The sequence below is a fragment of the Bufo gargarizans genome, chromosome 3, assembly GCF_014858855.1.
Source record: "Bufo gargarizans isolate SCDJY-AF-19 chromosome 3, ASM1485885v1, whole genome shotgun sequence".
Classification (NCBI taxonomy): Eukaryota; Metazoa; Chordata; class Amphibia; order Anura; family Bufonidae; genus Bufo; species Bufo gargarizans.
In genome coordinates, this window is record NC_058082.1 from 551,098,479 (window position 1) to 551,117,310 (window position 18,832).

The window sequence follows — 18,832 nt, forward strand, 5'->3', positions numbered from 1 at the left end:
CAGACACTGTTATACTGGGGCACATCTATATCAGACACTGTTATACTGGGGCACATCTCTATCAGACAGTTATACTGGGGCACATCTATATCAGACAGTTATATTGGGGCATTTCTATATCAGACACGGTTATATTGGGGCACTTCTATATCAGACACTGTTATACTGGGGCACATCTATATCAGACACTGTTATACTGGGGCACTTCTATATCAGACACTGTTATACTGGGGCACTTCTATATCAGACACTTATACTGGGGCACATCTATATCAGACACTGTTATACTGGGGCACTTCTATATCAGACACTGTTATACTGGGGCACATCTATATCAGACACTGTTATACTGGGGCACATCTATATCAGACACTGTTATAATGGGGCACTTCTATATCAGACACTGTTATACTGGGGCACTTCTAAATCACTATTGTATAATGTCACATAGTATATTATAAGCGGAGGATGAAGGAGTTGTAGTGTTCCCCTCCAGTCGGGGAAGGGGGGGTGGGGGCTGATCCTCTGACAGGACAGGGTTAATGGTGACAGCGGCAGGAATGTGACTGGAGGGTTAAACGCTTCCATGTGGATGAGCAGCTGGGCAGATGTTGGAGCGCAGACTGTGATTGGCTGCGGCGGGAGCAGCCTCCCCACCGCCCTCCACTGCTCCAGCCAAAGACTCCACATCAGGAGGCATCAAAGGTCGCAGATCGCGAGAGGCCTCACCGAGCCACACACTGCTGGGAAACTACAACTCCCAACATACACCAACAGCTACAGCTTTCCAGATGTTGTGAAACTACAACTCCTAGTATGCCCATAGTAATATATCGGTCACTGTATTATCTGTTGTGTTACATAGGACTGCAGGTGACATCTACTGCATTACCTGTACTCAGATATCACTGTGTTATCTGTGGTGTTACATAGGACTGCAGGTTACATCTACTACATTACCTGTACTCAGAGAGTTATCACTGTGTTATCTGTGGTGTTACATAGGACTGCAGGTGACATCTAAACCTTATAGGGGTTCTCGGCACATTTCCTCTATCCTGCGGATGGAATCTGGTACTTACCTTCCCTCTCTCCCCTGATGAAGTACAGTGTGAAGCAAAGTCCCTCCGCAGGTTAGTATCAAGGGCTAATTAGAGGAAGGGGCCGGAACCTCTACAACTTTCTGACCGATTATTTTTTCAGTTCCTCGCCACTGCCAAGATCTCTGCTTGCTGTCTTGTTTCCATTCAGATGCAGTAATCCAGTCTGCAGCCATCCCTGCTCTCAGTGCGGACAATGCCCTGTGATATTCTGTCCAGACTGATACAAGACATGGGCAGGGTTACTGCCTCTGAGTGGAGGGTTTTCATCCACTGACAGCAAGCAAGTATAAAAGTGGTTGGAAATTGAAATGGTGAAACGTCCATTAGGAAGTTGCAGAATTTTCCACTGTAAAATATTAAAGTTTTATTTACAAAGGACAGAACACCGGCCTTCAGTCACCTGCAGACCATACATGTATCACACATGTATCATCAGCACATATATGTATCACACATGTATCATCAGCACATATATGTATCACACATGTATCATCAGCACATATATGTATCACACATGTATCAGTGCATGTATCATCAGCACATGTATGTATCACACATGTATCAGCTCCAGCTCTAGGAGCAGCACCCGTCTGGATGGCTGCACAGCAACAGCGATCTGTCCCAGCTGACGTCCCTTTTGGGGGCTCCACAGTAGGACCCCCCCCGAATATTTCCATCCCCAGCACTGGACTTACCTTCAGCTCCGCCATGTCGGTGCCCACTGTGCTCTGAGCTGCAGATCTGAGCTCCGCAAAGATTTAACCAGTCCCTCAATGTGGATTTGATTAAACACAGGCCGGTTGCACAATTCTGCTCAGTGATTTGTGGGGGGAGAGTGCGCACGGGTCACTGACACAGCAGAGCTCAACTGCACAGGTGGCTTCTGTGCCACTGACTTACCTCGTCCTCTCAGCCAGACATCACCCTCATATACAAGGAACTCTGTAATGCAGGACTGTACTTATCTTCTACTGTCCTTATGTTATCTCAGGTTTTACGCTCTAGTCCTATCCAAAGCTGCTTATACGATTTTGCTGGGTGGTAACTGGAATCTGCATTGACAGACACATCCCTAACAACTGAACTCCTATACCTCAATAGACTCTACTACAGGTTATACAGCCACCACTAGAGGGAGCTCACTACATGCAGATTATACAGTCACCGCTAGGGGGAGCTCACTACATACAGATTATACAGCCACCACTAGAGGGAGCTCACTACATGCAGATTATACAGTCACCGCTAGGGGGAGCTCACTACATACAGATTATACAGTCACCGCTAGGGGGAGCTCACTACATACAGATTATACAGCCACCACTAGAGGGAGCTCACTACATACAGATTATACAGCCACCACTAGAGGGAGATCACTACATACAGATTATACAGCCACCACTAGAGGGAGCTCACTACATACAGATTATACAGCCACCACTAGAGAGAGCTCACTACATACAGGTTATACAGCCACCACTAGAGGGAGATCACTACATACAGATTATACAGTCACCGCTAGGGGGAGCTCACTACATGCAGATTATACAGTCACCGCTAGGGGGAGCTCACTACATGCAGATTATACAGTCACCGCTAGGGGGAGCTCACTACATGCAGATTATACAGTCACCGCTAGGGGGAGCTCACTACATGCAGATTATACAGTCACCGCTAGGGGGAGCTCACTACATACAGATTATACAGCCACCACTAGAGGGAGCTCACTACATACAGATTATACAGCCACCACTAGAGGGAGATCACTACATACAGATTATACAGCCACCACTAGAGGGAGCTCACTACATACAGATTATACAGCCACCGCTAGAGGGAGCTCACTACATACAGATTATACAGTCACCGCTAGAGGGAGCTCACTACATGCAGATTATACAGTCACCGCTAGGGGGAGCTCACTACATGCAGATTATACAGTCACCGCTAGGGGGAGCTCACTACAAATAATCTGTATGTAGTGAGCTCCCCCTAGTGGCGGCTGTATAATCTGTATGTAGTGAGCTCCCCCTAGTGGCGGCTGTATAATCTGTATGTAGTGAGCTCCCCCTAGTGGCGGCTGTATAATCTGTATGTAGTGAGCTCCCCCTAGTGGCGGCTGTATAATCTGTATGTAGTGAGCTCCCCCTAGTGGCGGCTGTATAATCTGTATGTAGTGAGCTCCCCCTAGTGGCGGCTGTATAATCTGTATGTAGTGAGCTCCCCCTAGTGGCGGCTGTATAATCTGTATGTAGTGAGCTCCCCCTAGTGGCGGCTGTATAATCTGTATGTAGTGAGCTCCCTCTAGTGGTGGCTGTATAATCTGTATGTAGTGAGCTCCCCCTAGTGGCGGCTGTATAATCTGTATGTAGTGAGCTCCCCCTAGTGGCGGCTGTATAACCTGTATGTAGTGAGCTCTCTCTAGTGGTGGCTGTGTAATCTGTATGTAGTGAGCTCCCTCTAGTGGTGGCTGTATAATCTGTATGTAGGGAGCTCCCTCTAGTGGCGGCTGTATAACCTGTATGTAGTGAGCTCTCTCTAGTGGTGGCTGTGTAATCTGTATGTAGTGAGCTCCCCCTAGTGGTGGCTGTGTAATCTGTATGTAGTGAGCTCTCTCTAGTGGTGGCTGTGTAATCTGTATGTAGTGAGTTCCCTCTAGTGGTGGCTGTGTAATCTGTATGTAGTGAGCTCCCCCTAGTGGTGGCTGTGTAATCTGTATGTAGTGAGCTCTCTCTAGTGGTGGCTGTGTAATCTGTATGTAGTGAGCTCCCTCTAGTGGTGGCTGTATAATCTGTATGTAGGGAGCTCCCTCTAGTGGTGGCTGTGTAATCTGTATGTAGTGAGCTCCCTCTAGTGGTGACTGTATAACCTGTATGTAGTGAGCTCCCTCTAGTGGTGGCTGTGTAATCTGTATGTAGTGAGCTCCCTCTAGTGGTGGCTGTGTAATCTGTATGTAGTGAGCTCCCTCTAGTGGTGACTGTATAACCTGTATGTAGTGAGCTCCCTCTAGTGGTGGCTGTGTAATCTGTATGTAGTGAGCTCCCTCTAGTGGTGGCTGTGTAATCTGTATGTAGTGAGCTCCCTCTAGTGGTGACTGTATAATCTGTATGTAGTGAGCTCCCTCTAGTGGTGGCTGTATAATCTGCATATAGTGACCTGGTTGTGGCTGCTGGCAGAGGAGAATGCTATGCTGTAACTCGATGTCTGTGCAGGAGATATGGACCTTGGTGTCAGAAAACAAAGCTCTAATTGTTATACAGATACATTGAGAAACAGACCAGGGCAGGAGGTAGCACTAATCCTATAGTAACAATCCATTTGTGTGTTTTCTAGACTTCGCAGAGACCCTGATCCAGTAAGGGGGTCCTGGAGCTGGAGAGCTAGCTGCGATCGACGTATAAGACAAGATGTAACAGCAGCATTGTGATTGCAGCACTGGCTGTGACTGGAGTATAATGCAGGCAGTAACCAGTAAGTGTGGTCACGGCCATGAAAGCTGGACCCGCCCCTGCGGAGCCCCCCGTGTCAGTGACTTCACCAGTCTTTATAACATGTGCCTAGTGGTCAGGAATATCTCAGAGTCTGGTGCTATGTCCGCCCCACGTATGCTGGATTACCATGGATTAACCCTTCACTAAGGGCACGGCCGCAAATGGGAAACAAACTGCCGGGAAAAGAGGGGGTCCCTCAGTGATCTGTGGTGGGAGCTCGGCCGGGGAGAGATCTGGGTGGTAGCGTGGCCTCTACATGCGGAGGTCTCCTGGGGGCGGCTTACAGGCACGCTGCAGGCATCAGTGTGCGGCCTCCGCCGCCTTCCTCACCGCGGATTACCAAATAGGGGGTCCGGACCCCGATGCCGGACACCAGCACATTTTCACCACGGTTCTGAAGACACAGCCCAGAATGACCGGTTTATTCTCAGGATCTTCACCTACAATCAGATTCCAGCACCCCCTGCTTGTTCAGTGTCTGCACAGAGATTACTCTGCTGAACACATTCTGGGACAGCTCTGTGCAGACATCAATGGGTTAACGCTGCCCCCCACTTTATAAGAGAATAGCTGAGCTATGGGGGGAGGTGAATATCCACAAGCTTGCTGACTGTTTCCACCAACAATCAGCAGAACAGTGAACGCAGCTCTGGAGTATAAAATACAGGCTGGTGATACACAAGATGGAGACAGAATCGGTCACTGGTCGTGGCAGACGCCATAAGGGCAGAGTCCCTCCATAGGTTCCGTATAAACATGATATCTGCCAGAATATTCCGGACGTCCAGGGCGGAGCCTGCCATGGATATCAAGCTGTCCGTCAGAAGATTAGGAGGCGCCGCTGATCGGGTCACATGGACATCTCCCGGGTTCTCATTGGCTGATGCATCGGACATGGATACCGCTTATGTCCGTATTGGTCCTCAAAACAAAAACAAAAACGAGCGCCCCCACCTGCTCCTGACGAGTGCAGCACCTCAGTCATAATGCAGAGTCTTAAAGGAGCCAAAACGCTTCCGATCCGAGAATCCTGGCATCTGAGGAGGAGAAGAAGGGAACAGATGAGCAGTGAGGAGGGGACGGGGTTAACAAGGAGAAAACAATCCCATCAGCCTGAGCACAATTATCCGCTGTCACGTGTGTCCCTCCAGGAATCTGCCGAGCTCGCCACCACTGCTGTAACGTGGCCCCCGGGGGCCCGAAAGGCTCCTGGGAGGGTTATACATGGAGCATGTGGAGGAGAAGAAGCGGAGCCACAACCTGCTGTGTGTATGTGACGTCTCTGCAGCTCCGGAGGATGGGATCACATGACAGTACCAGACAGGCCGGAGGGGCCCCGCAATCCGGCACCGCCCTGGACCCCACCGATCCGAGGAGGTCACATTATCCACTCTAAAAATCCTGCACAGAACTAATCCTGTAGAGTCCCTGCTTGTTCAGTGTCTGTAAACTCTGACTGATGACTGACCACAAGCTTGCTGACTGTTTCCATTAACAGGCAGAATAGTGATTGCAGCTCTGGAGTATAATACTGGCTGTAACTCAGGATCAGTACAGGATAAGTAATGTATGTACACAGTGACTGCACCAGCAGAATAGTGAGTGCAGCTCTGGAGTATAATACAGGATGTAACTCAGAATCAGTACAGGATAAGTAATGTATGTACACAGTGACTGCACCAGCAGAATAGTGAGTGCAGCTCTGGAGTATAATACTGGCTGTAACTCAGGATCAGTACAGGATAAGTAATGTATGTACACAGTGACTGCACCAGCAGAATAGTGAGTGCAGCTCTGGAGTATAATACAGGATGTATCTCAGGATCAGTACAGGATAAGTAATGTATGTACACAGTGACTGCACCAGCAGAATAGTGAGTGCAGCTCTGGAGTATAATACAGGATGTAACTCAGGATCAGCACAGGATAAGTAATGTATGTACACAGTGACTCCACCAGCAGAATAGTGAGCGCAGCACTGGAGTATAATACATGATGTAACTCAGGATCAGTACAGGATAAGTAATGTATGTACACAGTGACTGCACCAGCAGAATAGTGAGCGCAGCTCTGGAGTATAATACAGGATGTAACTCAGGATCAGTACAGGATAAGTAATGTATGTACACAGTGACTGCACCAGCAGAACAGTGAGCGCAGCTCTGGAGTATAATACAGGATGGAACTCAGGATCAGTACAGGATAAGTAATGTATGTACACAGTGACCGCACCAGCAGAATAGTGAGTGCAGCTCTGGAGTATAATACAGGATGGAACTCAGGATCAGTACAGTATAAGTAATGTAATGTACACAGTGACTGCACCAGCAGAATAGTGAGTGCAGCTCTGGAGTATAATACAGGATGTAACTCAGGATCAGTACAGGATAAGTAATGTATGTACACAGTGACTGCACCAGCAGAATAGTGAGTGCAGCTCTGGAGTATAATACAGGAGGTAACTCAGGATCAGTGCAGGATAAGTAATGTATGTACACAGTGACTGCACCAGCAGAATAGTGAGTGCAGCTCTGGAGTATAATACAGGATGTAACTCAGGATCAGTACAGGATAAGTAATGTATGTACACAGTGACTGCACCAGCAGAATAGTGAGTGCAGCTCTGGAGTATAATACAGGATGTAACTCAGGATCAGTACAGGATAAGTAATGTATGTACACAGTGACTGCACCAGCAGAATAGTGAGTGCAGCTCTGGAGTATAATACAGGATGTAACTCAGGATCAGTACAGGATAAGTAATGTATGTGCACAGTGACTCCACCAGCAGAATAGTGAGTGCAGCACTGGAGTATAATACAGGATGTATCTCAGGATCAGTACAGGATAAGTAATGTATGTACACAGTGACTCCACCAGCAGAATAGTGAGTGCAGCTCTGGAGTATAATACAGGATGTATCTCAGGATCAGTACAGGATAAGTAATGTATGTACACAGTGACTCCACCAGCAGAATAGTGAGTGCAGCTCTGGAGTATAATACAGGATGTAACTCAGGATCAGTACAGGATAAGTAATGTATGTACACAGTGACTGTAGTTTGTGGTGATGACAGTGATCTGTTCTGGGTAATGGCCGGTATATTATAGCTACAGGTCTGCATTACTAGTAGCTGAAATTGCCCAAAAATATTGTGCTGTTTTTCAACTAGCAGAATACACTGGACACGTAGCTTACAAGTTCTCACATCTCCTTTAGGCCCCATGCACACGGCCGTGTTTCACAGCCGTGTGCGGGCCGTGGAACCGCGGCCTGGATCCCTCCTGAGAGCAGGAGCGCACGGCGTCACTGGTTGCTATGACGCCGTGCGCTCCCTGCTGCCGGCACAGTACAGTAATACACTGGTATGATCTATACCAGTGTATTACTGTACTGTGCCGGCAGCAGGGAGCGCACGGCGTCATAGCAACCAGTGACGCCGTGCGCTCCTGCTCTCAGGAGGGATCCAGGCCGCGGTTCCACGGCCCGCACACGGCTGTGAAACACGGCCGTGTGCATGGGGCCTTAGTCTAATCTGTGTTTATTTTCTTATTCCAAGTTTTGGAGAGGATTGCGGGGGCGGCCATCTTGCCAGAGCTGCTTTTCACAGCATTTAGAGATCTGCTTTACAGCAGCCACCACGGGTCAGAGACACAATGGTCAGGAGGGGACCTCATTGACTTCTCTGGTGGTGGTCGGGGCAGATCTGTGACCTGTGCAAGATAAATGCAGTGATTTGTACATAGCATGAAGGGCACCTTCTCTCCGCCGTGATTGGACGGCGCTACAGCCAGGGGCAGTCTCCTGCTCCCGGGACCGACGCCATTCATTAGCATACCAGGCGGGACAATTCAACAGGGGCACAGCGGGCGAACGGAGCGGCGCCCAGAAAAAATAGTAAGCGCTCTTAGATCCCCATTCTATGCCCTACAGAACCTGCTCGTTATTTCATAACGTCTGGACCCATGAAAGGTCTGAGCACACGCAGCGATTTCCAGTACAGAATCAGCCTGGTTCTAAGGGGCTTGGACATTGGGGGCATATTGCTAGTACAAGCCCCCAATGCCTGACAGGTGCGAGTCCCACCTCAGGGACCCACCCCTATACTTAGAACAGAGCCCGCAAAGTGCCGGAGGATGCGCAGCTGACCGCCATCAATTTCTAGGGGGCTGCCGAAAAATAGCTGAGTGAATAGAGCGGTGGCCGCGCTTGCGCAGTGCGCTTCACATTCATTTCAACAGGACTTGCAGATGTCTGCAGATTCCTGAAGATGGCGGGATATTCAGTCCTCACAGTTGCTGTCACAACCAGACAGCTGAGAAGCTCTGACAGAAGCCTTTCAGAACCTCCTCCTTGAGCTTTCTTTGTGTTGGTTTTCAGTTCCTCATCTCGTTAGCATCTCTCAGCTGTCTTGTAGTTGGACTGATTGCATCCCTTTAAATTCCTCCCCATAATGCATTAGTGTGCGGTTTACACAACTTCCTGGAGTGTGTGTGCATGCTGATCCTATTTCCCAGTCTTCTACAAGTTAAGTGTTGTACATTCATTTGTGATTTTCTGTTTGCTGGATCCCAGGTGACCCCGACTCCCTCCGTGTCTGGTGTAGGGAGCCGGTGGTCGTGTCCCTTCACTATTATAGGGTGTTCAGGTGTTATACAGTCGAGGTACGAGGATATGCGATCATCTACCATTGGGGTGTTCGCATAGGCTGAGCAGTCAGGGAGAGTGCCAGGTCTGATGCAGGGGTCTCCCTTTTTGTTCCTTAGTTTTGGATCCAGTGAGTCATATATTCATTTTGTGTTGTCTTGTTTCCTGTACACCTTCCGTGACAGTTGCATGCTGACCCGCTGGCTTCTATTAGAGCCACTTACCTTCCCGGCCTCTTGCTGCCCCTGTTCCGTCGCTGACGTTGCGTCCTAAACGGTAAGATGTCTCCTTGTGCGCGTCGGATCTGTTCTATCGTCTGGGGCTACGCGGCGTGCGGGCCCCGGCATCCTGCTCTCATTTACATTTTACACAGCGCCCCAACTTTTGGGGAATTGGGGTTGTAATATAGATATTGACATGGAAAAATTAAAAAATAAAATTGCCAAAAATTCTTTCAATTTTTTTTTACCATCAAAGGATTTGGATGTAAAGATGAGTTCCTTCTGTAAGGGGCCCCGACCCGCAGACGTCTGCACTGGGATCGGCAGCCTCCCGCCCTCCAGCTGTTCTGAGACTACAACTCCCAGAATCCTCCTTTCACTTCTATAAGAGTTACAAAAACAGCCAAGTGTGCATGCTGGGGGTTGTAGTTTCACAGCAGCTGGAGTGTCGGAGGTTGCCGATTCCTGGTATAGGGTGTGAATACTCTGTAAGCCTCCTGCGCCCCCCCCCCCCCCCCCCCCCCCTCTGCGCACGGTATGGGGGAGGGCAGCAGGCCACGGCAGGGGATTATGGCGGTTAGTGGGTTCTGCGCTACTTACCGCGTTTCCGTCCCGTGAGAAATATCTTTTCTCTATCACCTGAAACACAGAACAACCACGCGTGAGACGACGGAACAAGATGGAAGACGGCGGGCACCACAAGGAGTACAATGATTACAAGCGCTGGGTTTGGGGGTTACTGCCCCCTCCGATTATCCGTTACCTTGTCGAAGAACCTGCTGAGTTTGACGGCGTTGGAGGATCCGGCGGCGAGGTAGCGGGTATTAGTGCAGTCCTGTGGAGGAGAAGAGCACATGGTTATACCGCCCCTGAGGGGGAAATAAAGGCTGCCATAATAAGAACTCCTACTGCTTTAGGATCCATTTCCTTTTTTAGGATCTCTACTTGCTGTCAGTGAATGAGAACATTCTTGTTACCATCCTGAAAACCTGTACACACCAAATTCTTTTCACAGTTGACGGTTTGTTACAGTGTATCAGCGCAAACGATTCTCAGTGAACATCCATAATGCTGCTTAACTCAAGGCCACAAAGGTGTAAGAAGCCAGATTCACTTCTTCTGGATACACCAGACGCTGAGATCCAGCGAGCACTGCACTGAAGGAGATGTGCCGAGCCCGGTGCAAACGCTGCCCCTACCAGGCCATGCTCTGCACAGGCACTGAACCAGCAGGGGGCGACACCAAGATGTGGGGGCTAACAGCAAAGCAGTAGTTGTGAATGCAGCTCTGGATGTGAGTAGCAGAAGAATTAGCAGCATTGTTAATGCAGCTCTGGATGTGAGTAGAGTATTAGACATAATGTAACGGAAGAATTGTGAATGCAGCTCTGGATGTGACTAGTAGAATAATTAGCAGCATTGTGAATGCAGCTCTGGATGTGACTAGAGTACAAGACATAACGTAACAGAAGAATTGTGCACACAGCTCTGGATGTGGCAGGAACTTTCGGCGCCATTCTCTCATCCTTACCAGATTGATCTCCTCCGCATTGAAGTCCTCGGCCAGGAACGCCGTTCGGGTCAGGACCTCATTGCGTTTCGCCTCTGGGATCTGATCCAGTTTGGTGCCGATGACCAGAAGAGGGATCTGGCTGTCCGCAAAGTTCTCCCGGTCGTAGTCCCTACAGGAGAGAGCGGCGTCACAAGAGAACCGACCGCAGCAGATCCAGGAAACGTCTGAGCTCCGTCTGTCCCTCAGAAAGCTGGGTGACAACCAACATGGCCGCCCACAGGGGGTTAGAACGGACACTCAGCGCGGGTCACATGTGTGGAAGACTCACCCATTGGTCACCAGCACGCCCGTGGGCTGCAGGTCTCGGTTCAGGGCCTCCAGGGACCAGCGGTAAAGGTTCTGAGACGACTTCTTGTTCGTGAGATCGTGGACGAGGACGATGCCTGGAAGAAGAGCAAACGGCCGAGTGACTTCATAGACCCCGCACTTCCCAGGTAAAGAGAGACGTGTACTCCAGTCACATCCAGAGCTGCATTCACCTCATGTATTATGCACCAGTCAGGTCCAGAGCTGCATCCACCTCATGTATTATGCACCAGTCAGGTCCAGAGCTGCATCCACCTCATATATTATGCACCAGTCAGGTCCAGAGCTGCATCCACCTCATATATTATGCACCAGTCAGGTCCAGAGCTGCATCCACCTCATATATTATGCACCAGTCAAATCCAGAGCTGCACTCACCTTGTGTATTATGCATCAGTCACATACGGAACTGCAGTCACTTCATGTATTGTGCACTAGTCATGTCCAGAGCAGCACTCACCTTGTGTATTATGCACTAGTCACGTCCATAGCTGCAGTCACTTGAATTTAATCTCATCTCTGCGGAGCACACCTTGCTGTGGTGCAGTCTAATTGTCACCCACAATGCAGTGCAGCAGAGGGGTGTATGTCAGCACAGCGCAGGCAGATGCCACTGAGCAGCCAGGAGAAAAAGTGTAAGACATGATACTGCTGTGAATGCAGCTCTGGATAAAACTAGAGGAAGGAACAGCAGGACTGTGAATGCAGCTCTGGTGGTGATTGGTGTAGAGGTTGTAATGCAGGTGCAGACTTTGACCACAGCTCTGTATGTAAATAGCAGAGAAGACATGACATAACTGCAGAACCATAAATGCAGCTCAGGATGTGATTGGAGTATAGGATTACTGTGAAATCAGATCTGGATGTGACTGAAATACGAGACCTTATGCGAGTACACAATTATGGCTGCAGCTCTAGATGTAGTTAGAGTATAAGACAAGATGTAACAGCAGTACTGCGAGGACAGCTCTGGATGTGACTGGTGTATAAGACATGGTATTACGGCAGAAATGTGACTACAGCTCTGGATGTAACTATTCCACTATATAGGGCGCATAAGTAGAAGGTCCCAGAAGTAAATTACCCTTAAAATATAACTTATTAAATACGATAATAAAATGGATACTCCCTAAAAAATGTGATATGTATATACAGATATAGAGAGAGTACCGCTAATAGTGATAACCGGATACATAGAGGTAAATGTGGCACCAATGACATAGTAACCAGATACCGGATATTAGGGGTTAATGCCCTATAGTAACAGAACGGCTAAAAATACATAAGAGGATTGATATAACTGTTGGTAGCCACGTGCTCGGTACTCGCGGTACCCGGGTAATGATATAGCGGTGATCGCAGATTGGAAATTCCTTTTCACCTTGATGCCGGCGACAACTGAATCGCTGCGGAGGTGGTAGAGTCGAGGTCAGGGAGTGTGTAACCCTAAATATCCCTAGGGGTCTCCCTACCTAACTGTGGAGCACCCGCCCCGAATAGGGCGACCCCACTCAATCGACAGGTCACCCTAATGTGCCCTGGATGCCCCTAAAAAACACATTAATAATACTGAAAGTTGTCCCGACGCGTTTCCCCAACAGGTAGCGAAGGTTCCTCAGGGGACAAGTACTGATCTGGTGGTGATGTCCCAGATGCTGGTCGCCTAGAGGACAAGACTAGCCATACCTTTATACAGACGCCACGCTCCAGGTGCCGCCGCTCCAGGATCAAAAAACGGAAGCGACGATGCATCACTTCTGGTATTTGGAACGCAGAATGTGTTCCACCGCTGACGTACTTCCGGTATATGGAACGCAAGCAGCGCTCCGCCGGCACAGGACATCGGCACAGAGGGATCAATGCGCAACATTGCATAAACTACATCATGAGGGGCAGGTGGTATGGGATCATATCCAGATAACGTATCAGCTGGGATAGGAGCCAGTAGGGCATAAGACGGAGGGTATGGATGTAGAAAGAGGATCATATAAACGGGGGTCAGGGATATAATAGCCGTAAACCCACGAATCCTCGTAGGTAACACAGAACGCACAGGACCCCGTCTGGTCTGATGAATAGAAGAGGATAGATTAAACACCTAGGTAGTTACACAAGGGTATGCTCTCCGAGGAAGCAGGCAGAAGATATCTGTCCATTTAGGCCAGAGGGAGACACCGTCTTAAGACGGTGGATCCATTGAGACTCTTTACGTAGAATTTGTTTGTCCCAGTCACCGCCACGAGCGGATTTACGGACAACCTCAATGAATTGAAAAACAATAGCTCTGGGGTCTCCCTGAAGGAATTCAGCAACATGTCGAGCGATGGGTTTATCCCGTTTAGGATTGATGTCGCTCAGGTGGTCGCCCACCCTTCGTAGTTGAGCGGACAGGTACACGTGCAGAGAGACGCACCCTGTGTCTTACAGTTTGCAAAGTCCCTAGTTTGGTAGATTTTATGGGTAGAGACTCTGCAAAAAGTAGACGATTTGTGGATAAAAGGACAGTAACTGCACCCATTGCCACATTTAAAGGTCCCAAAGTGCATGCGGTCCAGCCAGGTGCCACTTGGGCGTGGTCTCACATAGTGGCTGTGCATGAGACGGTCACCAATCCATCTCCCTCTCCTGTATGTGATCAGGGGTCGTGGAGGGATAAGATCTCCGATATCAGGGTCCGATCGTAAAAAAAATCCTCTAATATAGTTTCAAAATGCCCCGTACCCGACGGTTTTGCTTATCAAATGTACCGATAATATGTAAGTCGTCATCCTCACGTTTGGCACTCGGGATGTTGTGCAACAGGGTGTCTATCTCTGTCCAGTGAATGGTGGAAGCGTCCCCGAGGAGAAACGAGTCCGAAGGTCTTCTGCTTGTGTCTTAAAGGTTTGCAGAGAAGAACAGTTCCTTCGTATACGAAGGTATTGACCCTCCGGCATTGACCCTCCGGCATTGACCCTCCCGTATTGACCCTCCCGTATTGACCCTCCCGTATTGACCCTCCGGTATGCCTTCTTTCAGACTCGGGGGATGATGACTGTCCCACCTTAAGAGGCTGTTGGTGGATGTCGGTTTCCGATAAGTCTCGGTACATAATTCCCCATTTTTCTTAGAATGTCAAGGAAGGCGATACATTGACTATTGATCTCGTGGGTGAACCTAAGGCCAATGTCATTATAAAAGCCTTGAGCAATTCGGCAGACCCATCCCACAAGATCAAGATGTCATCGATGTATCGCCCCCAGAAGAGGATATGGGGAGTCCATCGTTCACACGGTTCATTGAAGACGATAGCGTCTTCCCACCAGCTCATAACTGGGCGCACAGGGGCTACCCATGGAGGTCCCCCCCGAGCTGGTGGAAGAACCGGCCGTCAAACAAAAAGTAGTTGTGTAATAATATAAATTCAAGAATTTCCAGTACATACTGGTTATGAGTTCTATATTGAACACCCCTTGTATTTAGGAAATACTGTGTGGCCTTCAACCCAGATTTATGCGGAATGCCAGTGTAGAGGACGTCAATCGGTGCTAATAGAATATCGTCATCAGCCTCAATATCCTAAACCTGTGGTGTCAGGTATGTAGGATGGTAAAGAGACAACAAAGGGATTACGTGTTCCGTCAATGTAAATGCTGCTATTCTGTGTGATGGAACCGACGCCCGAGACAATAGGACGGATACCCCTTGTGTATTTTGGGTAAGGCGCAAAACGTTGGAACTTGTGGGTTGTTGGGATCCTGAATCTCAGTTCATCCGCGGATATGACCTTCTCTTCAAAGGCCCGCAATAGTATCCTTTCCAGACACCTGGCAAAGGGCTCCGTAGGGTTACTAGGGAGGACCCCATAACAGGTCTTGTAGATCATAACACAGAGATCCACATTGCCCCCTTTATCTGAAGATCTGCAGACAATTGCTGCCTCCGCAGTGCGGGCTTTTAAGGCCGTCCATCTTTGTAGTAGGAGAGTTAGTGGGAGGAATGGCGTCCAGCTGTGCAGGGACTAATTAGTAGAAAACATCAAGTACCTGAGTATCTTGTGGCGGGGGAGGTGAAGGGTCCCTGGCCAGGGGTGAGACGTGTGCTCTTCTAAAAGGGAACTAAGTGTGCGGACATCCCCAAGGCCTGAGAGATGCGCCAGCTCCCGACGCGTCTCATCCTCACGCGCTCTGAAGAACCTTTTCCATTATAATTTTCGAATGAAGAGATTCAGATCCTTGATCCAACAGAATGAATCAGATCGTGCGGTGGGGACAAAGGAGAAACCTTCAAAGTCTGTAGACGAGTGTCCGGATGCGTCCCGGTGCATTGCGGCAAACCCGCGCGAGTAGGTACCCAATTGCAGTCAGTTTTGACTGCGATTGCGTTCCGATGTTCATTTTTTATCGCGCGGGTCCAATGCGCTTTTCATGTGCGTGATGAAAAAACCGACTGTGGTACCCAGACTTCTTCTCAGAAGTTCGGACTTGGGATCGGTGTTGTGTAGATTGTATTATTGTCCCTTATAACATGGTTATAAGGGAAAATAATAGCATTCTGAATACAGACTGCATAGTACAATGGGGCTGGAGGGGTTAAAAAAAATATATAAAAAATTTAACTCCCCTTAATCCACTTGCTCGCGCAGCCGGCATCTCTTCTGTCTTCACCTGTGAGGAATAGGACCTTTGATGACGTCACTCCGGTCATCACATGGTCCGTGACATGATCTTTTACCATGGTGATGGACCATGTGATGAGCGTAGTGATGTCATCAAAGGTCCTATTCCTCACATGTGAAGACAGAAGGAGATGCCGGCTGCGCGAGCAAGTGGATTAAGGGGAGTTAAATTTTTTATATATTTTTTTTTAACCCCTCCAGCCCCATTGTACTATGCAGTCTGTATTCAGAATGCTATTATTTTCCCTTAGAACCATGTTATAAGGGAAAAGAATAATGATCGGGTCTCCATCCCGATCGTCTCCTAGCAACCGTGCGTGAAAATCGCACCGCATCCGCACTTGCTTGCGATTTTCACGCAGCCCCATTCACTTCTATGGGGCCTGCGTTACGTGAAAAACACACAAAGAGGAGCATGCTGCGATTTTCACGCAACGCATAATTGATACATGAAAATCACCGCTTATGTGAACAGCCCCATAGAAATGAATGGGTCCGGATTCAGTGCGGGTGCAGTGCGTTCACCTCATGCATCGCACCCGCGCGGAATACTCGCCCGTGTGAAAGGGGCCTTAGTGAGCGATCAGAGAGGTTATAACCTGATTGGTCTGAGCGGTGTCTCTGTCCCTCAACTGATAAGGGGGACATTCAAACCCGTCTCTAAAAAAAGAGGAGGATGATGGGTAGGTGGCGGCAGAGGCAGGAGAGCAGATGCTTGGGCCACACGTATTGAGGACCAGACTGGAATTGGGTGGCAGCGCCCGTACGGGCAGCTCTGTACCCCTTCTGAGGCCATTGACGGCTCCCTCTGCCCCGGCTCTGGGCAGTGCCCTTAGGTGGCAGACGCTGTGGAGGAATCAGCAGGCTGATCACCTTGGGTGGAGCAATCAAAATTATAATTGAAAACACGTTTTTCACGACATTCTGTAAGATCTCGCACAAATTGCCAGCGTTTTCTGTCCTTAAGGTGGTCTGATAGCGTTCAATGTTACTCTGTAGTACGGTTTCCCTCCTGGCGAAATCACTCTCCGCTTTATACTTCAGCGCTGCTTCTATGCGGGATGGAGAGGTCGTGTGGATTCTCCAGTGTTCGACGTTCCTCCTCCAATCACAAGTTCATGAACCGGAGGGAACTAAGGAGTCCTGTTCCCACCTGGGAAGCCGGACACAGACCCGGACCTAAGACATGCAGTAACGGCAGTGCTGTGAGTGCAGCTCTGGATGTGACTGGAGTATAAGACATGCAGTAACGGCAGTGCTGTGAGTGCAGCTCTGGATGTGACTGGAGTATAAGACATGCCGTAACGGAAGTACTGCGAGTGCAGCTCTGGCTGTGACTGGAGTATAAGACATGCCGTAACGGAAGTACTGCGAGTGCAGCTCTGGCTGTGACTGGAGTATAAGACATGCAGTAACGGCAGTGCTGTGAGTGCAGCTCTGGATGTGACTGGAGAACAAGACATGAAGTAACGTAATTACTGGAAGTGCAGCTCTGGAGCTATCTAGAGTACGAGACATGATATTATGGCAGAATTGGGACTACAGCTTTGGAAGTAACTGGAGAATAAGACGATGTAGCAGCAGTACTGTGAGCACAGCTCTGGATGTGACTGGAGTATAAGACATGCAGTAACGGCAGTGCTGTGAGTGCAGCTCTGGATGTGACTGGAGTATAAGACATGCAGTAACGGCAGTGCTGTGAGTGCAGCTCTGGATGTGACTGGAGTATAAGACATGCAGTAACGGCAGTGCTGTGAGTGCAGCTCTGGATGTGACTGGAGTATAAGACATGCAGTAACGGCAGTGCTGTGAGTGCAGCTCTGGCTGTGACTGGAGTATAAGACATGCAGTAACTGCAGTGTTGTGAGTGCAGCTCTGGATGTGACTGGAGTATAAGACATGCCGTAACAGCAGTGCTGTGAGTGCAGCTCTGGATCTATCCAAGCTGTGAGTGCAGCTCTGGCTGTGACTGGAGTATAAGACATGCAGTAACGGCAGTGCAGCTCTGGTTGTGACTGGAGTATAAGACATGCAGTAACGGCAGTGCTGTGAGTGCAGCTCTGGCTGTGACTGGAGTATAAGACATGCAGTAACGGCAGTGCAGCTCTGGTTGTGACTGGAGTATAAGACATGCCGTAACGGCAGTACTGCGAGTGCACCTCTGGCTGTGACTAGAGTATAAGACATGCAGTAACGGCAGTGCTGCGAGTGCAGCTCTGGATGTGACTGGAGTACAAGCAGATCCTCGTTACCGTTGACGCCATTGTAGAAGACGGCCCGGGTGCTCTTCACGCTGCTGGCGCTGCCCACCGACCCGCCGACGTCCCACAGCTCGATGTAGAGGGTCTTCTCCTCCGGGGTCCCCTCCCGATACTCGTGAAGCTGACAACAGAGAGTGAAGTGACTGACGGAGCCCGGGCAGATCATGGGATGTACTACAACTCCCATCACTCACCCTGACATCCACCGAGCAGCCGACCGTCCACGATGGATTCCCCAGGACTTGGTTCTGACACAACAGATGGACTAAGGAAGATTTCCCGACACCTGGAAACAGACATGAGATCTGCGGTACAGAGGTAGTCAGCCATACTAAGGGGCCTGCAGCACAGGACCCGACACCCTGGCTGACAACCATGTACCCGCAGCCATATTGGCCGATAAATGGTTTCTGACGAGAGAGAACGACACAAGGCCTCTCACTTACGGCAATCCCTGGCAGCCGCCATCCTACAACTCACCCGAATCCCCCAGCACCAGCACCTTCACTCGATCCAGAGCCGCCATGTCACCCGACATGACACGCCTCTCTCCTCCGTCACCCTGACAACCA

At 49.4% G+C, this 18,832-nt stretch overlaps 1 protein-coding gene across 1 annotated transcript; it reads right to left on the reverse strand.

Moving 5' to 3' along the window:
* Positions 1 to 4,986: 4,986 nt before the first annotated feature.
* RABL3 (RAB, member of RAS oncogene family like 3) lies at positions 4,987 to 18,821 on the reverse strand. The gene is made up of 8 exons (XM_044284118.1): positions 18,741 to 18,821; positions 18,455 to 18,546; positions 18,252 to 18,381; positions 11,305 to 11,419; positions 10,995 to 11,145; positions 10,227 to 10,298; positions 10,064 to 10,102; positions 4,987 to 5,631 (listed from the first exon to the last, which is right to left on the reverse strand). The coding sequence occupies exons 1-8, from the start codon at positions 18,796 to 18,798 to the stop codon at positions 5,572 to 5,574; spliced, it is 717 nt and encodes a 238-aa protein (XP_044140053.1). The 5' UTR covers positions 18,799 to 18,821; the 3' UTR covers positions 4,987 to 5,571.
* Positions 18,822 to 18,832: the final 11 nt, after the last annotated feature.